This window comes from Branchiostoma floridae, chromosome 16, assembly GCF_000003815.2.
Source record: "Branchiostoma floridae strain S238N-H82 chromosome 16, Bfl_VNyyK, whole genome shotgun sequence".
Taxonomy (NCBI): Eukaryota; Metazoa; Chordata; class Leptocardii; order Amphioxiformes; family Branchiostomatidae; genus Branchiostoma; species Branchiostoma floridae.
Genome location: NC_049994.1, coordinates 831,119 through 856,461, shown reverse-complemented (window position 1 = coordinate 856,461; position 25,343 = coordinate 831,119). Strand labels below are relative to the sequence as shown.

Below are 25,343 nucleotides of genomic sequence, written 5' to 3'. Positions count from 1 at the left end.
TGCAGCGCAACTTCCGGGTTTGCTATCTCGTGTTCTGAACAAGCTATGGTCACGAATTTGTAGGTACCTTAGACAATGTTGTACAAAATAAAATACTAATTATGCAAAATAGGAGTACATTTGCATAGTTGATAAGAATAATATATCATGGCAGTTTTTTCAATGTATCTCTTGTCCCGGACATGATATGGTCAAGACATTTAAGTGGTAGACAGCTTTTAGCGGCATGACAAAGTGGGGCAAGTTTCAGCCCCCAAACATTTATTTTTGGACCTGCAGGGCATTTTTGTCAAGACATTCCAAAGAGGATAACTGCAGAAATGAATGACGGATTGACATCATTTTAGGCCTGCGGGTAGCTTAGGCTTCATAATGATATACCAAAAAAATTGTAATGCAAATGACTCAATTGCATGATTAATGTGGAAATTGCATAATTCCATTGTTTTCAATAACTGGACTTCAATAAACATAACACATGTAAATCATGATAGATGGAACATAAGCAGATACCAAATATGCTAATGAAGAACTGATTTGCATGATATATGCAAAAATTGCAAAACCGCTTAATGATTAATGATGGGAATTTTATACTTGTGACATGTGTATGTTAGTCAATGATGAACATCATCATGCATAAATCATGAAAATGTGCAAGTCATTTGCATAAAATTTACAAAAGGTCTAAATATTTCATGGAGGTATGAGGTCACCGAACTTGCCGACAAGTTAATAATATGAATTAAACTTGGTTCTAATACGATTAGCGCATCAAAGGTTTTATTTTATTTGAGACATGTGATTCACGAAAGACTGGGTATGTCTGTAGAAGCCATGCACCTGGTATTTCCCCCCTTATTGTTCCAGCACCTTCTCCAAGTCGTCTTCAAAAACAGCTATGAGCAGCATGATGACGACGCCTGTTACCAGGCCTGCCGATTGGAGAAGGAAATGCTCACACGCAGAGTCCGATGTCTTTTTCAAATTACATGAGTCACCTTCGTCCTCTGCGTACCCGCGGAGAAGCTCTGGTAACTGTACAAAGACAGAAAGACATGGTAGAGTTGATAATGGTCATGACAAAGGTAATGATACAGCTGAAGGCTTCTATGTATCTAGCCTGGATACCTGAGACCCCAGGTCGATCTCAAAAATATCTATCGAGTGGGTCCCCAGAGATATGTAACACAGTAGGAGTGCAGATTAAAGCTGTAGAGCTAGGAGATGGGTGATGGAAGCGTGTGTGTGCTCTCTGCGTTATAGGACACCACACATGGCAGGCTTCTGATCCTGCTGCTGTTCTATTGGTGGAGATTTGCCCACTATTTGGGCAAACTCGAGAGAAAGGCCTATCTGATCTGGCCAGACCCCCACACGATAGATATCCAGGCTAGAACGTATCCATCGCAGAGTTCATTCTTATTCGTCTTTACTCACAATAGTACACAAGAAAGCAACATTCAGTCCAAAACAGAGAATTCAGGACGTTTCTCAGCGCCTTACTTTTACCCTTTATCTTACTGTTTGAATTGTGCACTTTGAATGGTACACTTGCCGGTAATACTCTATTCAAACATGGCGACATGGTAACCTTCGTCATAGGTCGTCGTGCGATTTTGTTGTCGTAGATTTGTCAGATCTATAGACGCAGGTTGTGACGAACCAACCGCCGACAGGACAGTTGCATTTGGAGGACACACCAACGACTGGACCCCAAGAATCCCCTTAGTTTACGACGATCGCATCACGTATGTCACAGGGCCCTAAGTACAGTGAATTTGAATATGTCTATGCCAAAGACCCCAATCTCACCATATCAACAAGGGCGATGTACAGAAACATTCCGGCAGACAAAGCAAAGACCCACGGGCCGACTTCGTTGGACTTTCCGATCCCGACTCCGACGGCCATTCCCACGAAGCTGATGATGCCGGACACCAGGTTGTAGGTGATGGCTTGTTTAAAGGACATCCCAGCTTTCAGGAGTATCGCAAAGTCACCTGGAAACCAGTCATATCTGACAATTACCTTATGAAATAGGACGCTCAGCACAAATATAACAATTATACATTTCAACATCGACATACTTTTTTCGTGCACAAAGACGAAATAATAAGTTGAGCTGTTCATAAAGATGGAAAACTTAGTTTATTTTGCAAACATTGCACATGAATTTTCGACTGAATGGATGTTGATTGTACTGACCCAACTCGTGGGGGAGTTCATGACAGAACACTGCGATAGACGTACTGAGTCCTGTGGTAAGGCTTGTGGCAAAGGCAGCGCCTAGAAAACAACACACTACATGAATGTACTTGCATGTATGTCAAATTTAAATGGCAAGTTGAAAACACATACACGATGGAGTATATTACGTACGGTTCATCAAAGAATTCTTAATTGTTAATGTGGTCTGAAGGCATACCAATAGTCACACCGTCGGCGAAGTTGTGCAGTCCATCTCCCATAATCACCATCCACGCTACAGATGCTATCCCAGCATTCCTATTCATGTCGTGAGAGTGGCCGCCATGGCTGTGGGACTGGCCGCCATGGCTGTGGGACTGGTCGCCATGGCTGTGGGACTGGCCGCCATGGCTGTGGGACTGGCCGCCATGGCTGTGGGACTGGTCGCCATGGCTGTGGAATTGGCCGCCATTGCTGTGGGACTGGCCGCCATGGCTGTGGGACTGGCCGCCATTGCTGTGGGACTGGTCGCCATGGCTGTGGGACTGGTCGCCATGGCTGTGGGACTGGTCGCCATGGCTGTGGGACTGGTCGCCATGGCTGTGGAATTGGCCGCCTTGGACCCCTAAAATTAAGGAAAGAACAATATCCAACAAGAGTCTGAAAACTCAAACCTGCATGAAATATTTTGTTTTGTGATGGTGCATATGGTGTGTCGTGTGGTTGATATGGTTTGACGTTTGGCAAAATTACTCCATCATTGTTCTTATATATCTATCTATGGTAAATAGTGAGATCCAAAACTACACCTGTAAATATTTTTTTTTAACGAACCACAAAACTGCAGCAAACTTTTAATGCGCGCTATAGCACAATGGCTCACAATATCTATCCCCATAGCAAACGTGATCGCAATCCATCCAGAGCTTCTAAAGATATCGGTCCAGAATCACAAAGATCCCTACCAGAATCAATACCTCCTTTTTTCAAGCAGGTAAATATCCAGTTCCTGTAGAGATCTCACCGAGGTTGATATTCAACATTCAGCGTTTGTTCCTCTGCCATCATGTGGCAGGGCTTATAAACACACAAAGTCATGATTCTCCATCCCCGAATAGGTTATTGCCTAAAGGAATATTCTATACAATGTCCAAAATAGACTTTGAAATAAATTCTTAGGTCATTACAAATTATATAGAATGAACATAGAGAAAATAGAAAGAAAGTCTAAATGTTTCAAACGATGGTCCAATTTTATGTTTCAGATTGATTGGGTATATGAAACCTGAATTGCACTGTGAGCCGCTTGATAGTGGGAATCAATGAGCAAAAGGGGAAAAAAACAAAAAAATATAACTGTAAAATTAGGGAAAGTGCAAACATTGCAAAGTAGAGTAATTCTAAAAGTGATTAAAAAAGAAACACAGAAATTCAAAATATTACCTAAAATCTCCAGAAATACTACCATTCGTGTGAATATAAGTAAGATGCCCACACATACTCACAAACATGGATTCGGCAACTCAGCAGACATTACTTCCAAACTAGAGATCTGTTTCCCCTACCTTTATCCAGTAGACTCAGCTCTATCTCTGGTTCCTCGCTGAAGGTAGTAGACAGCTTGTAACCAACGAAGTTTTCCTGATTTTCGAACAGGTTATTTTGCAGTTGTCGTCGATCTTTCCTCTTTATCTGAAAACAGACACTATCCATTAACTGTCGATGAATGATAGACATCCAGGAAATAAGATATGCCAAATAGCAGTTACTTAAGCAACTGGCCATGGATATAGTTTTGGAAACGGCCAATGATGCAGCTAGCATCCCTGTCTCCAGCGACACTGAGCAAGAGTCACTGTCTTGCTAGGTAGTGGATGCTATAGACTTGCCTTTGAGCGACTGGATATGATTTAGGAAACGGCGACTTAAACCGATACACGATTACACGATTTACTTGATATAATGTCATATTTGTTTGAGTACGAATAGATGTTTGTTTGTTTGTTTGTTTGTTTGAACCTTGGTTCAAGTGTAGCATTATGGGGGCACATGCATGTCCTTAACATAGTGTAAGTTCATGTGCCCATGCATTGTTGAGTTGAACCTTGTCAATTGTACCAAAACCAAGGCGTACCTGATTCCTTGCTGAGGTCACCACGCCAATTGCTTTTTCCATGATGAAGAATGAAAAAATCCCCACGAGCACCACGCAGCCTTTCCACACGGCGTCACGTGACTCTCCCTCAGACTGGTGGCCGTTCTCACCCGGCACAGGCTCATCATGGGCACCATGGATACCTAAAGCCTGGGGGATGTATTACATTAAAGTGAATACCCAGATGCACACACAGACACACATATGCACACACACACACAGACACACATGTGTACATACACATAGACACACACACATCAGACACACACAACCACGCATATTCACATACATACATACAAACATATAGATGCACACAGATATGCACGCGCGCACACCTACGAACACACATATGCACACGCCGCATCTTCGCGCACACATTTACACATGCATACACATGGACACACATATACACGCACACAACCCGTATACGAGGGTGCTTCAGAATGTAATGCCATTGGTTTTATAACAGGCTCATTTTTTCATCGAATGAATTGAAATTTGGCACAGAGGTACAAGAATATATCCTCTTGAGATATCTCAATTCATTGTTCACGTTTTTTATGAGTGACTGAGTTGAGTTCAAGATGACCACACCCTTGGTAGGCTCAATTAACGTGCACATGTATCAAGCTGTATTTCTCGTTAAGCCACATGCGATCACATGCCTATTTTCACTTTTGAAATCCAAGCAGTTTTTCTCTTTTTCTTCCTGGGGCGAAGTGAGATATGAGAGCTGTCGTGGATCAGGAGTGGGCTGATTAAGTTTTCGTAGCCGACTTTCTTATCAACTAAGAGGACTCAAACTTAGTACACTTGTTGGTCCTTGAATTGTTAATGATTGTGCCAAGTTCCGTATCTTTTGGTTAATGAAAACGTAGTCTACAAAAACCTTTAATCAACAAATCATGTATTTTGCTATTATTCAAACTGCCTGTAAAATAGCAACTCACTCCATTCTAGCAGCTGTAAAAGAGGAACCATGGATGAAACTTGGCATGTAACCTACAGAGACACTCACTATTATACCTATCAGGTAATCTCAGCTCCTTACACTGTTTATAAGTGGGTCAGATCTAAGAAAGCTAACCTTCTTACAAGCTTCCAACAGTGTGGTCATCTTGAAATCAACTCAGTTGCTCATAAAAAGCTGGAAAAGATGCTTCAATATCACGAGGATATATGCCTTTACCTTTGTGCCAAATTTCACATTTTTTAAACCGATGGCATTTAATACTTTCTGAAGCCCCCCCCCCCCCTCCCGTAGGTATTACGTACATGAGGAATGAGGTGCAGCACGGCATCACCAGACAGACAGCCGACGGCGAGGGCCACCAGGAAGGTGATGAGGTATTTATAGAATGATCTCGTTGTCAGCGGTACCATGGCAACAGCCAATAGTGACACCAGGCTGATGACGGTGATTGCCAGGGATGCCCAGCCCCAGACTGAGTGTTGGAAGTACATATTAAGATTGTGCAGATTATACCCAATGCTTCTTTCCCTTTGACAGCAATTTTTTTTTTAAATTCGTGAACATTTTCTTTCATCCTACGCGATGATGTTAAGTTTATTACCTCCATGAAATGTCATGGAGGTTATATTTACCTCCATCAAATGTCATGGAGGTTATATTTTACCCCGCGTTTGTCTGTGTGTCTGTGTGTGAGTGTGTAAACAAAATAACTCATGAACGGTTGAGTGGATTGGTTTCATACTTTGTGTGTTGGTAGTGTGTGACGAAAGCTGGAAATGATTAGATTTTGGGCCCCCTGGCGGCTCGCCTTGGTACTGCAGTGCAACTTCCGGTTTTGCTATCTCGGTGTTCTGAACATGCTATGGTCACGATTTTTTAACATTAGATAGCCCTTGTGCTCAGGAAGAAATGACATAAGTTTGGGCCCCCTAGCGTCTAGTTTTGGGATAGCAGGAGCATTTTTGTCAAAAACTTCTGAAGATGATAACTCAAGAAGGGAACAACGGATTTTCATCATTTTTGGTATGTAGGTACCTTAGACAATGTTTTACAAGATGAGATACTAACTATGCAAAATATGAATATATTTGCATAATTAATGAGAATATTCTATCATAGCAGTTTTTTCAATGCATCTCTTGTTCCAGACATGCTATGGTCTTGACATTTAGGTGGTAGATAGCTTCTAGTGCCATAAACAATTGGGGCAACTTTCAGCCCCCTAACATTTAATTGTGGAACTGCAGGGGTGTTTTTGTCAAGACACTCCAAAGAGGATTACTGCAGAAAGGAACGATGGATTGCCTGCATTTTAGGCATGCAGGTAGCTTAGGCAAAGATGTTCATAATGATATACATGTTATGCAAATGAGGACTTAATTTGCATAACCATTGTTTTCAATAACTGGACCTCAATACATGTAACACATGTTAATTATGATAAGTGGAATATAAGCAGATACCATATAAGGTAATGAGTAACTTATTTGCATAATGTATGTAAAAACTGCAAAACCACTTTGTGATTAATAATGGGAATTTTATAATTGTGACATGTGTACATTAGGCAATGATTAACAACACCATGCATAAATTATGTCAATGTGTTAGTCAATTGCATGAAATTTACGAAAGCTCTAAATTTTCATGGAGGTATGAGGTCGCCGAACTCTAGATTACCCTGCGTTTGTCTGTGTGTCTGTGTGTCTGTCTGTGTGTGTGTAAGCAAAATAACTCAAGAACGGTTGGGTGGATTGGTTTCATACTTGGTGTGTTGATAGGGTGTGATGAAAGCTGGAAATCATTAGATTTTGGGCCCCCTAGCTGTTCCCCTTGGTACTGCAGCGCAACTTCCGGTTTTGCTATCTTGGTGTTCTGAACATGCTATGGTCACGATTTTTGAGTATAAGATAGCTCTTGTGCTCAGGAAGAAATGACATAAGTTTGGGCCCCCTAGCGTCTAGTTTTGGGATAGCAGGGGCATTTTTGTCAAAAACTTCTGAAGAGGATAACTCAAGAAGGGAACAACGGATTTTCATGATTTTTGGTATGTAGGTACCTTAGACAATGTTATACAAGATAAGATACTAATTATGCAAAGAGGGAGTACATTTGCATAATCAATGAGAATATTATATCATAGCAGTTTTTCAATGTATCTCTTATTCCAGACATACTATGGTCTTGACAATTAGGTGGTAGATAGCTTTTAGTGACCTGAAAAAGTGGGGCAAGTTTTAGCCCCCTAACATTTAATTGTGGAACTGCAGGGGCATTTTTGTAAAGACACTCCAAAGAGGATAACTGCAAAAAGGAACGACGGATTGCCTGCATTTTAGGCATGCAGGTAGCTTAGGCAAAGATGTTCATAATGATATACATGTTATGCAAATGATGACTTAATTTGCATGATTAATGAGGAAATTGTATAATTTCATTGTCTTCAATAATTGAACCTCAACACATGTAACACATGTTAATTATGATAGGTGGAATATAAGCTGATACCACATATGGTAATGATGAGCTTATTTGCATAATTTATGTAAAAAATTGCAAAACCGCTTTATGATTAATAATGGGGATTTTATAATTGTGACATGTGTACGTTAGTCAATGATGAACAACACCATGCATAAATTATGTTAATATGTTAGTCAATTGCATGAAATTTACGAAAGCTCTAAATTTTCATGGAGGTATGAGGTCGCCGAACTCTAGTTTACCCTGTGTTTGTGTGTCTGTGTGTGTGCGTGTAAACAAGATAACTCAAGAACGGTTAGATGGATTGGTTTTCTACTTGGTGTGTTGGTAGGGTGTGATGAAAGCTGGAAATGATTAGATTTTGGGCCCCCTACTGGCTCCCCTTGGTACTGCAGCGCAACTTCCGGTTTTGCTATTTTGGTGTTCTGAACATGCTATGGTCACGATTTTTGAGTATTAGATAGCTCTTGTGCTCAGGAAGAAGTGACTTAAGTTTGGGCCCCCTAGCGTCTAGTTTTGGGATAGCAGGGGCATTTTTTGTCAAAAACTTCTGAAGAGGATAACTCAAGAAGGGAACAACGGATTTTCATGATTTTTGGTATGTAGGCACCTCAGACAATGTTGTACAAAATGAAATACTAATTATGCAAAATAGGAGCAAATTTGCATGATTAATGACAACATTCAATCATAGCAGTTTTTTCTATGTATCTCCTGTCTTGGGCGTGATATGGTCTTGAAATTCAGGTGGGAGATAGCTTTAAGTGTCATGACAAAGTTGGGCAAGGTCAGCCCCCTAACATTTAATTTGGGAACTGCAGGGGCGTTTTTGTCAAGACATTCCGAAGAGGATAACTGCAGAAACGATTGACGGATTAGCATCATATTAGGCATGCGGGTACCTTAGGCAAAGATGTTCATAATGATATACATGTTATGCAAGTGAGGAATTAATTTGCATAATTAATGAGGAAATTGTATAATTCCATTGTTTGCAATAACTGGACTTCAATAAATGTAACACATGTTAATTATGATAGGTGGAATATAAGCAGATACCAAATATGGTAATGAGGAACTTATTTGCATAATTTATGTAATAATTGCAAAACCGCTTTATGATTAATAATGGGAATTTTATAATTGTGACATGTGTACGTTTGTCAATGATGAACAACACAATGCATAAATTATGTTAATGTCTTAGTCAATTGCATGAAATTTACGAAAGCTCTAAATTTTCATGGAGGTATGAGGTCGCCGAACTCTAGTCTTAATGATAATATCTTTCATACGGAAATAATCAATGCGAAGGGATATCCTTTCTTTCCACATATTCATTTTTCTTCATAAGAAATGGTAGCCAGACCTCAAATTAAAACCCGAAATAACCTGGGGTGTCCCCCTTCAGCTAATGGCCCAACCCGTCGTACGTGCGATTTGTCCGTACGTTTTTAGGGAGGCCACGTCCGCCACGTATTTCTGAAAACGTTCAGGCTGTACAGCGCACGCGCGTCGCCCGTACTGGCACGTACGAGGGGCCAATCCGCAGCCCGATGGCACACAAAGATTTGCCTGCACGTAAAGTGCTACGGCATGTCTGCGTGCTCCAAAATCCGTCGACCGGATTCCCTACGATTTCGTACGGAGGCGGTACGTAGACAGCACGTATTGGCACGTACGGCGGGTTGTGCCCTTAGCTTTAATGTTATTTACTTCAATTGTTCAGATTTCAGGATACTAGTAACAGACATTGGATATATTTGTAACACGTTGAGCTCATATCATCACACATGGATTGCAGCTAAGGACATACGTCGTACGTCGCCGAGGTGTTCCTATCTCTTTTCACAGCCAAGCAGCTAAAAGTTAAACAAGAGTCCGTAGGATACAAGACTCCATGAAGTAATTATGGTTTGCAGTGTGGGATAACGTGTCTGTCCTTACGCCAACTTACGCTAAATTGATGAGCATGATGTCATAAAATGATGGTCATTACTTTAATATCATACTATATTACTAGAGTAGACCTGATTGGATGATGATGAGACCTGATTGGGGGCCCTGATGGGGTTATCGGGGGTGACAATTCATGTATATGTAGATGGCACCTCTAAAACATGACATCTCAACCAGGAAGCCACAAATGCAATTGTACTATATCTGTTCCTAAGTCAATCAAATGAACTGAACAAAATCTAATCCTTCTATCCCAAAATAATCCAGAAATTGACAAGAAAAGCAGGGTTATTCCCATTACAAGCTCCATACTGTGCAATGCAACTCTGACGTCAGCCTTGCACACATGACTTGACACTGACTAGTTACTAATAGCTGTTTCCTACATCAGTAGCTAGATAAAGGACACATATGTCTCCATTACCTCAGAACGATCAAAGAAACGACGCTACTTGGAGATAATTCGATCACCAACACCGCATTAACCGGGCTGTGACACCATACAAAGATTAAATGAGCAATTTTTAAACTATTACATTGCCTATATAAAGAAAGTTACGAAAAACAAAACAACGTGCATTGTCGCACAGGTACCGTCTAACCATGTGCCAAAGTACACAATGATCTGCCGAACAGATCGTGAGACAGCTGCGAACAGCCAACCCTCGGACAATTTCAAAACCTCCCGTCAAAAGGTGACCCTCCTTTAGACGCAATACATAGCTAAGACTATAGTCATCTATGTTCTGCCTGTTACATTATAGAAGCCTGCTACTTACCGGTCCCACGGCCGACGCGACCAGGCAGAGGTTCGGTCCGCACCACTTGCGTGCCGTTTCCGTGTTGGATACAGGCACGGCTATCAATCTGTGTGATGAGGACGGGGCAGATGTGCAGGAACTGTCTCTCGCTGATAGCCATCGTATGGGCAGAGAAATCATTCAGAATCTCCTTTGGGGAAAGGCACTGTAACAATAGAAATAAACCATGTGTCAGTACGACATCATAATACAGTAGATAGAACTCATAATCTTAGACTATTAAATTACATCGCGCGACAATACGTCAGTTATATATACACATGCATAAAAAGTGCACTGAAGTTGAGTTTGTGCGTTGCTGTCTGTATCAAGTTAATTAATGTACCAAAAAGTGAAGTTAAGCTGGTACCTTTGCATCCGTTTCATGCGGTTCGTGCCAGTGTTTGCCTGTCTCAGCATGCTTTGTTCTCGCTTGTTTCGGAACATTTCTTCGCACGAGTCCTGGCGCAGCTGAGTCAACTTTGGTCGGCAGAAATGAGCGGGAATCCCGCACGCGTAAACGTTGGGATTTCTTAGCCCGGGCTGGATTGATGGACTGTTTTGAGCTTCTGTGGTCATCATCAGCGAGCTTCTGAACTGAGTCGTTATGTTGATCTGAAGGATGTGCACCGTGTTCGTCTTCATCAGAATCCTCAGATCCGTGCTGGTGACGTCTGGGGTGACCATGCGCGCGGCTCCGGGTCTGAGATATGTCGTCCCCAGTAGGATGTTGGCCCTTGATCGTACGGTCCACAGTGTGATTGTGTTCATGACGTACGATATGATCATCAGTTGACTGATCGTGGTGGTCTATCAAGTCCAGGTGCGTTGCGTAGTCATGTTTCCCATGCCCATGTTCAAGATCATCGTCCTCCTCAATGATTTTGACCTTTGTAAGACATAAAAGGAAAACCGAGAGATGTCAATTAAAAGAATCAGTGAGATAGTACACACATCTTAGATTGGTACAGAACATTCAACTCGTCGCCGTACTTCTTAACTCGTACTCGGACAGGTAACCCTTAACATATTAGCATATCAATATTTGCGCCTAAAATGGGGAAATATGTTATCACTGAGTGCCTGATGTTTTGATTCTTACATTCCTGTAGTGGCGTTGGCGTGGCGTAACTGGTAGAGCGTTCGGCTCGGAATCGAAAGGTTCCGAGTTCGATTCCCACCTTGCCCCGACGTCGTGCCCTTGGGAAAGGCACTTTACACGACTTTCCCTTACGGTGGAGTGACGCCCACCTAGCTTCTTCGGCTAATCTGTCTAACTGTGTGCCAAAAACACACTACGGATTTGGTGCGTCGATGTGCCAACATCTGCACATTGACTTCCACCAAGAACCGTTAATTTTTATTTTTTTTTACATCCCTGTATTCCTTTGATCCCTACATTGTGATGCTACAGTAGTGTCACAGCACAGTGAAGTAAGGTCGGCTTCACTAAACTTCACTATACCCCTATCATATAGTCGACGATTTTCGTGCGTACTTTGCGATCGCTGGAAGGTCGGCCAATTTTAGAATCGACAGAGGGTCGCGCGTATTTTTTGCCTGAAAAGCGTCCCCGTCTTATTGGGCAAGGCCCGGTTGATCGTCTACACTTATAATACACTGATGATGAGACTTCCATGACATGGCGTAACCTCCTGTACGCAGATGGCGGTGAGACAAAACGTTCCTTACAAAAAGTTCAATAAATTTTGGTGTCTCAGTTGTGGGAATCTTTTTAACCCTTCAATGGGCCACACGGGCAGAATGAAAATGACCACATGAAAGGAATTGTGTGATAAACCCACCCTGCATGCCGCCACAGGAGCCACAATGTCAGAATTACTCGCTAGATCAAAGTAAGTCTGCATTGGTAAACAAACGGGAGTCCGGCCAAACTCGTCCGACCAACGAGCGTACGTCCTCCGATTTGCGACCGATGATCAATAAGTCGGTCTCTACTCGCCCGACACCTCAAAGCTCTGCGACCTCAAAGATCACCGGCGACTAGTCTCTAATATCAAGAACATGTTTCGTTGCACAGCGAGCATCGGACGACTCCTAAAATTCGCCAACGATCACTAAAATCGCGCGCTGAGTCAAGAAAACACCTGACGTTTACTACCGAAAATGTCCTTTAGAGCTCGCAGACTCATCGTCCGATCGATTTTCACGCAATGTGACTGGGGTATTAACAGATCAAGGGAGAAAACTAGATGGAGTATGATTTTATGCTTATCAATTATCAAGTATCTAATACCCAAAATTCGTGACCATATTTTGTTCAGAAGATGAGAAAACACACCGGCAAGTTGCGCTGCAGTACCAAGGGAAGCGACTAGGAGGCCCAAAATCTGAAACAAATCCACCCAAACGTTCTTGAGTTTTCTTGTTGACAGACAGACAGACACAAACGCTACTGAAAATATAACCTCCATGACAATTCATGGAGGTAATTAATCCGTTTGGTAAGCCAAGCCGGATTCACCAAAACGGATACTGGTCAGCTTTCTCCAGAAAAATCTGCCTTTGAAACGTTTTAATAAGTCGGATCTGGCGAATTGTCATCATGAGCGCAAAAGCGGCGAGGAGTCAATCCAGTTTGTGACGGAGGTAACAAACCAGCGCTTGTAAAGGTTATAAATCTAACCGATGAAAGACGGCCCGATGAGGTTATAAGTACTCTCAAGCCAATAGCTTAAATGACGCGATGCCACTGATAAAGATCACGTTGTCATGCACTGTAAAACTTCGGAGGTTCCCTACTCCATCACAAAATATTCAAGATTCCTTCACAGTTTCAAAGTCGTGTTTTATCTTGGCCAGGTGCCATCTTCAAACCAGAAGCCAAGTGACCCCCTCCACACTTGAGTGGAGTAATCCTGGCAGTGGGCAGTCCGAGTATCAATATTTACCAGAAGCTTGTTTCCCACAGGGTCGCGCCTGGAGGCGACTGTTTGCGAGTGACGTTTACCAAATGGTTCCGAACAGGCGCTAATTTGTCAACAATCAGCACAAATGAAATATATAATGTTCTTGATTTGTAACCTGAAATCAACGACGTTAAATGAAATATTGAATTTTTAAAGAGGCAAACTGATGGGCGGGAGCTACATAAGCTGCATATGTCTGTTATGTCTGTTATCAGTGACCTGTACCTAGCCCGTCGAGGCATGAATGTACGATAAAGGTATTTCATCATTAAAACGCAAACAGTGAGATATCTGCTAGGACGAAACAGGATTTAATTGGGGAAGGTAATAACGTAGAGCTGATAAATCAAAAGTCCAGAAACTTTGAAGTCACATCGTTCACTACAGATGTGCTACACATGTGATATTCAGAATGCCAATACATGGACGAGAAACTGGTGCACCTGCTAAACATGGAACCAAACTACGATACTACACTCAATATTGCACGTCGTTGTACTGAGAACGGCGGGGATAACAGGCTGCAACAGACTGTGATAGGCCTCTAAACTACTTCCGTACCTCTGTACCCAGTATGTTATCTGTACGGATCTAGTGGTTAATTGTGGAATGTAGCAAAGCAATTGACAACCAAACCGTAAAATGGGTAACTTTGCCAACCGTTGAGCAGGCGACACGGGTATCTGGTGACCGTCCACAAGCGCCACCTGGCGCGTGACTAGAGCAACACGATTTTCAGCGCTATCCCTTTCTGAAGCAGATGGTTTTGAAAACAAACTTAACAATTGTAGACAAACAGTCCAGTTTGTTTCTGACATGCCTTTAAGTACTTGTTGTCAGCCAGACATTCTATTCTTTTTGTGAGAACATAACAAACTCTAGTTGCATTCTTTCTAAGTATGAATATTCTATAAAAAAGGAATGTGTAGTACTATATAGTATTGCTCGCTGCTTAAGGTGGTATCTCACTGTACTTGCGTCGATCAAGCTTGCGTCACTGTGGGGTTCATTCACTGCGTCACTGTCTTGCTATTTTCTCCGATTTCTAATGATATAGATATTGCGTAATACGTAAAAGTATGACTTAGAAGACGACAAAATACACAAAAAGTAAGACAATTCGTTCTTTATCTCTGAAATTCGTTGAGTATCTTTCGAACCCCGCAATGACGCAAGTGTGACGCAAATGCGCGCATCGAGAGGGGGATCAGAATCATCTTTATTGAGTCTTAGACATACAAATACAAGATGAAAGACAGATTAAAATACCTAAGTCAGCCCTTTTTCTGGACTTACTACGTCCAGAGGGCGCAAGGTAAGACATATTAAAAAAGAACAATTGTGTGCGTCAGACTACTGAAATACAAACTGTTTTTAAAATTCTTTAAACATATTGCACAATAAAATGGCAAAACTTACATATTGCACTTTCTGAATATTGCACTATTTCATATAAGGTTACAACTATCAGCAGCTTGAGAATAGACCCAGAGGTTTTTCCCACCCAACTGTATTTCTTGTATAATATATAATATATGAAATGCATAAGTACTGCACACTTTCCTAACTTTAACAAGAAAAATATGGGGACGACGGCTTACCTTCCCCAGACCGAGGCTCGTCAGGAGTTTCTCAAATCCATGAAAGTCTATCGTGCCGTCTCCTGTCCCGTACTTCTGGAACACAGACAGCAGCACGTCCGAGGTGGAGTTAGCTGCAGCTGAGTCCGCTAAACTTGTGTTTGTATGCTGACGTAGTCCCTCCCTGTCTTGTGCGATGTCAGCTCTCGTCTGCAGCCACAAGCCACTCAGGAGTACCATAAACACCAACAGCGAGTACATCTTGTTTGCCCTTCAAGGATGAGAGTCTATAAAAGCCATTTTTCATCTAGAATTGTCGATCAGCAGAACTTAAACTTTTTCTCACACGACCACGGGTAAAAAAAGACAGACACGCAATGGAACGGACTCCGTCATGCCGATACGCGGCTGCAGGTGGTTGTGTTGTGGCGTCAGTCCTGCCGTGAGGAGCGCTGTGCTGTACGCCTCGTGGGTGCTTCTGTCAGGAACACCTGATATTGTTGGAAAAACCTTGATCTGAAAGAAACATTAACAGGTCAACGACGACGCGGAATGCCTGATCTTTCAAGCCCATCTTACAAACATTCCTTATTGGATTATCTTCAAACAAATGCTGTGAAAACATTTCATAGTCCATGTAGCTAAATATTACGTTGCAAGGTGGCCCACTTAAAAAAATACTTTTTTTCAAATTGTCATTGTGGAAGCTCCTTCTCACTAAACGTTAACACCTGCAGACAAGTGACCATTGGAGCGTTACAGCTCTGCAGCCGGACCCCCACCCGATGCGCTCGTGTAACTTTATAGCTAAATATAGGGCCCATTAGTTTTCCAAGCGATTTGGCCAGTGTAGAGTTACAAAACGTCTACACATATGTATAGACATGCCTCAAACGTAAGGTAGCTCCATGGAACTCGAACGTGAGTAGATCGGTGAGACATAGGCGCCAAAAGCCAACTGTCCCAGGCCCAGAGTTCGGACAGGTGTCGTCAGTAAGACATGGCGTCATTCACTATCTCGTTTTTGCGTCATGCCAACAGCACTGACAATCAACTCCCAGCCTTACGGGAGATCTTTTTAGCCGCTACATTACAAGAAAAGGAAAGCAATAGAGAAATCATGTATCCTTACCTACTGTGTCTTTGGCGAGCTGTGGCAAAGGAGACATTTACCTTTGCAAGCGGCCCTATTTTGTGTTGCACCCTTCTCGCTCCCAATGTCTGCACACGGCCCAGGTCAAGAAACAAACTGTGCGTCACCAACGTTGTACATATATGTGCAGTGTCACTTGTAGTCTGCACAGGAGGTAAGCCTTTTTTTCACGTTTCCAACAGATTTTACTTGAACGTTAAAAGGAGTGGGAATGATTCCAATGCTTGCACTGATTTCACATCTTTGTTCCGCTTTGAAATTGTTAGACGTAGTCTCTACCAGACTGACTATGCTGGTTATAACGTTAATAGGGAGAGAAAAAACTTGACAGGGGAGTTTTGCTACCAGAGGGTTTAGCCGGCCGAGGACGGACATTCAAAAGACAAATCCCTGCTTCTTTGAATCATGCAATATGTGTCGGAACTCCCAGAGGAAAACCTTTCGCCAGTAGTGGTATATAAGGATTGTCACATTAAGTACACCCAGCACGGCAGCATTCCACCCGTGGGCTGACGTCACAGAAAACCCGTTGAGAGGATTGCGCACTTGTAGGTGATAACGAGGGTCTGCATTGGGGGTTCCGACAGCGATTTACGCTGAATTCAGAAGAGCCCCCTACGTATTACTCTAAATCAAGGAAGGCAATTATGCTAAATTTGGTCACCTCTCTATGAATTAGGTAGATACATTTGTAAAATGCTTTACCCTACGAATTACGAATAAAAATAGGCTACTTACGCCTTACGTAAAAGAGCATGCAGACCCTCTAACCAGGGGTAAGATGGAAACACTCAACTACATTTGTCCCTCGGCACTGCAGCAAAACTTTTGGGTCTGATGTCTTGTGTTCCGAACAAGCTATGGTCACGATTTTGGGTTGTTACATAGCTGTTGTGCTCGGGAAGGAGTGACATAAGTTTGGGCTGCCTAGCGGCTAGTTTTGGAATAGCAGGGACATTTTTGTAAAAAAAATTCGAAGAGGATAACTCAAGAAAATAATAACGGATTTTCGTGATTTTTGTTATGTAGACAACTTAGACAAATATGTACAAGGTGAAATACAAATTAATAAGTGAAATACATTTAATCGATGTGCCTCTTGTCTCAGACATGATAAGGTCTTAATACTTGAGAATTGGGTGACAGGTAGCATTTAACTCCAAGACAAGGCAGTGCAGGTTTGAGTACCCTAACATTTGATTTTAGAACTGCAGGGACATTTTTGTGAAAACATTCCAAGCAGGATGACTGAAGAAAGTAATGAAGGATTTCCATCATCTTGGGCATGTAGGTAGCTTTGGCAAAACTGTAAACAATGATATGCATCTTATGCAAATAAGGACCCGATTTGCATGATTAATGAGGAAATTGCGTAATTCCATTGTTTTCGATAACTGTCCCACACGTGTAATTCATGATATTTGGGACATAGATACCAAACATGCAAATGACAAATCATTTACATAGTTGACATAAAAATGGCTAAATCAATTAATGATAAGTGATGGGAACTTTATACTTGTATTTGTTTTTAGGACATGTATTTGTTAGTTGGAGGTGAACATCACCGTGCATAAGTTATGCAAATGAGTAATTTGCATAAAATATGCAATGGCCATGTCTGCTCGCTGATGACAGCCTGGCAGGCTATTTACACACCTGCCGAGGACTGTGTGTGCCCGCCTGCCATTATTCTCAAGTTCAACACAATGTGAATTAATTGTACCTGTTCCCTTTGATGTCTGCTCACATAGGAAATATCCCAGAATTATGCCATGCAACAGATCAGGATCAGTGACCATGGCAACAATGTGAAAAGTCAGATAAACCAAACCAGGCTCAGTAAGACTTGTAATGTGCTTGTGTGAGGGTTCATCTGTGCGTGTATATGTGACTGTGTGTGTATGTGTGAGCTGTGGTGAGTGCATTTTAGTGACTGTGTTTCTATGTATTGTACATACATTTGTATACCTGCTCACACACACAAAACAGGCAATATTCTTACATGCAGTGTGTGTATGCACCCATTCACATGTTTTGAATACTTACATCTTCTCTTAAAAATACTCCTCTTAAGAAGACAGAAAACAATTGTTATGCTTGTGTTGCTAGGTTTTGTCTCTTTGATTTGATTTGATTTAATCAGCGATATACAAAGAAATACGGCCATGGCTACCTATGACACCCCCCGAGCCCCCCCCCACACACACACACAATCCACCGCTGACACAGAGGGGCATTCTATGACTGTCTCCAGTCAATGATCCAGTACATGTACGATCAATATTTGTTCCAACATCCAATATTAGCTTCTGTCTAAAGGGAAAACACCTAACATTCAGCAAACAGTCCTGACTCAACTTTTTTTTGTCTTCACTGGTATTGTACCCAGCCTCAAAAGAAGTGTGAGGAAAGGGGTGTGCATGGCAAGCCCTGCATTTGTTCCTTTCTTGGTATATGACAATAGTACATGTACACATGTACATCATAACGCCACATTACCCAGTCTACTGGATGTTAGAACATATGAAGCTCTGTCTCTAATAATCTCATGACAAAGTAATTATCTTACATTTGATGCTGTTGCTTCTTAGATATTAGGCATATCTCTACTATTATCCTGATAGTCTGCACAAAAACACACACACACACACACAAAGCATACAAACACAAGCACAAAAACACACACACACACAAACACAGAGATACAAACACACACATGCACGCACACACAAACACACAAGCACACAAACAAACACATAACGCTACTTCACCTTTATTTGCGGGGTAACCTTTATCCATTGTATTAAAAACAAGGGTATTTCTGGATATCAAGTTGACAGATGGTGGTCTCAAACTACATTATATTGCAAAAAATGTAATTTGAAACCACCGTCCATCAACGTGATATCCCTAAATATCCTGTTTTTAGGTACGACGGATAAAGCCCCGCTAATAAAGGTGAACTAGCGTTATGTGTTTGTTTGTGTGCTTGTGTATGCGCTTTGTGTTACCCTGCAAATGAAGGTGAACTAGTGTTACAAACACACACAAACACAGATACAAACACACACACACAAGCACAAACACACACACGCGCAAGCACACAAACACAGAGATACAAACACACACACACACACATTTGCAATTGTCTGGATGTGTCGAATTTCTGTGTACTGATCCATGACTGTTTGTGACGCCACTGAGCCATGATTGAACTTTACAATAAACAAGAACAACTGGGCAAGAAAAACACCCAGAGGCACTCTCCATTGAGGCAGCATAATCTACATTTCCCATCTATGATTGAGGGTAATAACTAAATGGTTTTACTTTAAGTAGAGTTTAGATAAGGGAACATAGAGATACAGATATGAACACTCATCACATCGTACAAAAGCAATACTCGTCGTCGTTGGTTACCCTCCATCTCATTTAATTACTGATTCTTTATTGCTCTGACCATTAAAGAATCAGTTATTAAACAATTGTCCTATGATAAGACTTGCTCTAACTATAATTAAGGCAATGGAATTGCCAAACTTATGCTGACTAGAAAGGTTGTATTATACAAAAATGTACATGTTGTATAATTTATGTAATTGCTAGCAAATCAGATTGTGGAACTCTGCTGGTGGTACAACAGCTGTGAATTAAAATTTTAAGGAGAGACAAGTTGAAACAAAATCGTAAAAAAATTGATTTTTCAAAATTTGCTTTATACATTATTTAAAATTTTTTGGGTTATCCTTTTTGATACTGTTTACCGAATAGTCTTCAGATTCCATTTTTCCATAGGGCTTGAACTAAATCTTATTTTGGGTAATAACATGTAAATTAAAAAAAAATCTCCAAAATTAGGTATTCTTTACTCATTCCAATTCCCTTGTATTTTATAGTAATCCATTCTGACAATGCAAGGCCAGGTGGACCCAGCCCCCTCCATTCGCCTGGGCTGGCTTGGTACAGTCCTGGGGCAGAGAAACTGCAAGCGGGTCCTGGACACAGCCTGTGGAGAAGGGTAATGTTGTTCAGCAATAATTACTTTTGCCAAGGTTATGTTTTTGGTACTATTTGGATGTGTGTGTGTGTGTGTGTGTGCGTGTGTGTGTATGTTTGTGTGCATGTGATTAGAGTTCGTGTGACTTTATCAATAAATTATTTATGTCTACAGATATCTTTCTATATAACAAACCTGGTTTATTTGTCAAAGGTATGTGTTTGTGGAACTCTAGTTCTACATGTAACTGTAAGGTGTCCTGTGTGAGGATGATTGACCTGCTTCCTTACAGTTCAGGGAGATCTTTTCAACTGCAGGGCTAGACCTTAAGACTTTAAAAGAGAAAACTTCAAACACCGTAGATGGTTGATGTGGCAGAGTACGTGCATGATGGAGTTGACATTAAGACGTGAAGGTAACGTTATATGTTGTGATCCATGTTCAGGGGAGATTCCTTAGCTCTGGTGGAGGGGGGTCTGGAGATGGTCAGCTGTGACAACAGTGATGCCAGCCTGAGAAAGGTCATGACTTTGAGGTGGAAGAAAAGGTCACAGCCTGGATTTGACATGTGGGGTGAGCAACTGAACTTGACCTATGCTAATTTAGTAAATTCTATGATTTTAACATTAATAAAACATGAAATACTGGAAACTTTCGAGTCAAAAGCTCTTATAAAAAAATTCCCTCAACCACATTTAACGTTACACTTCATCAGAATGTTCTGAATGATCTTGGTGTTGATCATGAAATGTTCACCGGTTTTATTTTTGTGGTTGAATATGTAAGAATATGCGGTTCAAATTAAACAAAAATTTGCTATTGTAGCCATTTTTTTTAGAACAGGTGAAAATGCATGCAGATGTCATCCATAAAATCAAGTCAGCGTGGCCTTCAAGTTAAGTTTTAACTTTCATTGAGGGATGTTGGCATTGTGCAAGAGCAGCACAGTACCAGCACAGTGCCAACATGTTTCAGCATGAGTTAATAATAATCTCCTGGTTCCCAGTCATAGCCAAGGCCAGACTGTCCACACTGGAGCAGGACCTTGGGCAGGAGGGAGTGGTGATTGGTGCAGGGTTTGACGCTGTGCTGTGTTTGAACAACATCTTCACTACATTACACCAGGAAGACATGAGGGCTGCCATTTCCAATATGTCCATTCTGCTGAAAAAAGGAGGGGTGATGGTGATCGACCACCTGGAGGGAGACCCAGAGGAATCCCATGTAGGCTTCCATTTTTACATGTCCATTCATAACAGTTGGATTATCATCATCATAATTATGTTAGAAGTCCCAATCTACACAGAACAGCTCCAGACAGTTACTTAGTTACCATTAAATAGTTGTAGTAAAAGGCAGTGTCTGGAAGCATTGCTCTGTGGAACAAAGATCTAAGGCACCTGCTTCATTCAATCTTTACAACTGAATAAGATATGCTTTATCTACGTTATCATATCTAATCAAATGTTTGTTATGATTAGTTTTGCACTTCATATGTTTATATTTTTCGTCAATTTTTATCACTTTTGAATGCCTTTGCATACAAAACCCAAAATATGTTTCCATTATCGTATGTTGACCTCTCCCGCTCACTTTAAGTTACATTTGATTTATTCAATTTTCTGTTTATAAATTGTATAAGATTTCTGTTTGTTCTTCACATTTCCCTTGCATTGTAAGCAGACTCCAAGCAGAAAGTGTGAACTTTCTGTAACGCTTATGGAGACCCAAATAAAACAAACAAAATTCCGAGATTACTTCCTGACATTTTAAGTGACATACATAACCCTTTTCCAGAAATATCCCGCAGGTATTGTTATCCTGACATAATTTACTTATCAGTAATTTCTATATATGACTTCGTGACTATGATAATCTTGCTGAACTGCAATCCAGTTACATGTATGTGTTATACATTTGTATACTAGTAACGCTAGTTCACCTTTATCTGCAGGGTAACCTATATCCGTTGTGTTTTTTGTTTAAGGGATATCAACTGGACAGACATTGGTTTCAAGATGTTAAAAATATTTTAGTTTTAAACTACTGTCCGTCAACTTCATATCCCTATATTAAAATACCCATTGCTGAAAGCAACGGATATAGGTTACCCCCGCGGATAAAGGTGACCTAGCATTACATTGTAATTGTGGTATTGACTAGTTCTGCCAGTTCATTCTAGTGGGCCTGAAACTGATGGATGACACTCAAAATGTTTGAAGTACATGTGATTAACAATTTAGTGTCTGATCCAGTAGAGAGTTAGGCCCAGCCCTCATCATGCATGTCTCAATAATACAGTGTACTTCACACAGACTTTATCTTTGCCTTTGCTTGCAGCTCAGGTTAGTCCAATTGTTAAAAAGTGGCCATATGGCTGAACAAACCATCAAGTTGAAATAAAGGCCTTAAATCAGATTAAGACTGAGTCAAATTGTGGCCTGAATCAAACAGTTCAGAATGTGTTTTAGTCCTAGTTCATTTTCAGGTGACATGTTCTGTAACATACCAGTAGTCATGGCTAACATGGTGATTGGCCATTCCAATGTTCTGTAGGGAACTGATCAGCTCACCAATGACATGGACAACACAACAGCCAAACCACGGTAGATATTTTCTTGGATTCTCCATAATATTTTCTATATTCTGAAAATCATGAATGGAAATATCCATCCCTAAATATAAAACATGTAATTATTAAACATATGGTAGCAATGTGAAGCTCCTACTTTTTAAAAGTATTTCTGAGAGCTACATGTAATTATAGAAAATCACTCATCATTGGCTTCAAAACATAATCAGAATGTGTAAGTACATACCTGTACTATTAGGCGTGTTTCTGACTTTGTATTATGGTAACAAGAACTGGTCTATGGACACACAGGCTATTAAACACATCCGTATAATACAGTGTAATAAGATAATATTGTTGCTGGCAAGTTCCTGTATCAAACAACTTTTATTAAGAACATTTATCCCTGACACAGGTCATCATCTGCTAGGCCATTGACCTTGGAGGAGTTTGAAAAGCTGCTGAAGACATGTTTTGTTGGTGGCTACACGCACACTCTGTATGCCCAGCACAAGTCAGCTGCTGAGGAGGGCAAGCCATTCAAGTTCTACCATGTCATTGACAAGCTGTAGCGCCAGTCTGTAGTGCTGTCATCACAGCTCTCCATCTGGCACAATTTGTCCACAACTATATAATAAATATGTTTGTTTACGCCACAAACCTTTACGTTAATAGAAGACTTTGCTATCTGTTTTGAAAGCATGTTACTGCTATGCAAGAAAAATAAGCAAAACATTATTGATTCTTATTATCAATTATATTAATGACTTAATGTTTAAACATCTTTTTGAAATTCAACAAGAGCCTGGTTTATATATTGCATAACATTGATGGCCAGCTCAGACAGTTACTTTCAGAGTCATTACATCAATACAGGATGTATACAGTACGCCATTGTGAAAGGACTGTATTTATATTTGCACATTTATATTTGCATGACTGTGAACAATTGGCCTCCTTGGTGTTCTTATCGCCCCTCATTTAATCAGAAAATATTCACGATGAAGGAAATGTCTACACATATATGGAATGCATCAGGAAAGGCCTAGGGTCTGCATGGGTTTAGTGAGTGTCTTATTAATGTTTTATATCCACATGATACCTAATTCACCACAAATGGAATCTTGCAAAAATTTGGCTGATAATATGTTCATTTATGCATATATAATTGATTGGAAAATTACAGCCCCTTCTGGAGTTTAGTACCCCTTCAACTACATACCTGTACATCTATATATAGCGTTAAACGTACTGAGCAAAACAAGAATGACAGCTGTTGTCAATGGGTTATTGAAAAGTTTTCCTGTTTCAATGTACATGAAAATGCAATGATTGCAATAGCAACCTCACATACTGAGTATTCACACCAACATAATGACCTATTCCAACTTCAGTGATAGGGAGGCCAAATGAAATATATACTATAACTGGTACATTTGGGCTGGAAACATCCTGCAATTGCCCATGAACCTTGACTCACTGGCCATTAATCAAAGTATTATTAGTCATGTTTTTATCAAAATTCACTTAAGAAAATGCAAACTATACTACGATGCTACATCAACTTGATAATAATTATATTACTACGAAATAGAATTACTATGACGATACACTCAAACTTACATACCACATTCTGTGGATGGTGTGGGGTTGGGTGGCTTGTATTGTAATGTTGAATATGGAAAGTAGGGTTTCCATGGACAGGAACAACATGTACATTGTACAAGAATGCCTGTGCTACAATGTACACTGTTTTAGATGTCGTGCTGATTGACAGACTCCCCTGGGATGATAGGACCAGTTCCATATACTAATACAATGTCATGTAACATTGGACATATATGTACATTTAATTTATGCTCAATGTGGTAGGACTTAACTAATAAAAAAAATCCTTTGACTTTTGGTGAACATTTGGATGATCTTTAGAAGTGGGCTGCCCTTTACACATTGAGATACACTGTCACAAGTTGGTCCTGCCACCTCATGAATACACAGGTGTTTACCTCATGAATACACAGAAAAGTTATTAGCTATAGGTTCAAGAATAGTCCAGTCTAGGGTTGGGTACCAGTACAATGTACCGGTACAAAACAGTTTTTTCTCATTGGACCGGTCCAGAAAAACCAGACCTGAAAAAATTCAGTGGACAAGATGTTGGACGAATTATTGGAAAATGAACTTATCATATGATCAGGCATTCACATATTTTCGGGGTTACCGGTCTAGGCAAATAACAAGAGCAAAGCAGAGTAGACTCTATTCATTTTTACCAACTTTTACAGTCAATCGTACAGAGGTAGTTAGCCTTGTAGGATTTGTAAAACGCCAGTGGGAGTCGAATAGTAGGAGTTGAATACTACACAAAACAGATTTCTTTGTAGCAAAATGGACCATGGTTTCGAGTATTGTCCATTCACAAGTTTTCACATAATGAATCAGGTTCAGGTCTGGACCTGATCCCCTGGACCTGAACCGGACCAGAATTTTCTGTACCAGTACCCACCCCTAGTCTAGTGGCAATGAACAGTGCACTACAGCAGCCAG

The 25,343-nt window shown here is 40.9% G+C and overlaps 2 protein-coding genes across 6 annotated transcripts; one reads left to right on the top strand and one right to left on the bottom strand.

Annotated features, from left to right (window-relative positions):
* Positions 1-766: 766 nt before the first annotated feature.
* Positions 767-16,377, bottom strand: LOC118403901 (zinc transporter ZIP10-like). 5 transcript variants are annotated; one of them, XM_035802760.1, is made up of 12 exons: positions 16,204-16,377; positions 15,093-15,587; positions 10,932-11,450; positions 10,541-10,727; positions 5,621-5,790; positions 4,325-4,495; positions 3,756-3,882; positions 2,808-2,815; positions 2,429-2,618; positions 2,209-2,289; positions 1,816-2,003; positions 767-1,038 (listed from the first exon to the last, which is right to left on the bottom strand). In XM_035802760.1, exons 2-12 carry the CDS (start codon positions 15,330-15,332, stop codon positions 859-861), a joined length of 2,061 nt encoding a protein of 686 aa, XP_035658653.1. In that variant the 5' UTR covers positions 15,333-15,587; positions 16,204-16,377; the 3' UTR covers positions 767-858. The 5 variants fall into 5 exon arrangements, with proteins under 5 accessions (XP_035658653.1, XP_035658649.1, XP_035658650.1 ...); XM_035802756.1 differs by having other exon boundaries at positions 2,429-2,815; positions 15,093-15,427; positions 15,480-15,587; XM_035802757.1 differs by having other exon boundaries at positions 2,429-2,815; positions 15,093-15,581.
* Positions 16,357-24,810, top strand: LOC118403902 (glycine N-methyltransferase-like). Its single transcript, XM_035802761.1, has 6 exons — positions 16,357-16,378; positions 20,124-20,245; positions 20,670-20,797; positions 21,231-21,448; positions 22,781-22,830; positions 23,212-24,810. Exons 2-6 carry the CDS (start codon positions 20,139-20,141, stop codon positions 23,366-23,368), a joined length of 660 nt encoding a protein of 219 aa, XP_035658654.1. The 5' UTR covers positions 16,357-16,378; positions 20,124-20,138; the 3' UTR covers positions 23,369-24,810.
* The last annotated feature ends 533 nt before the right edge of the window (positions 24,811-25,343 follow it).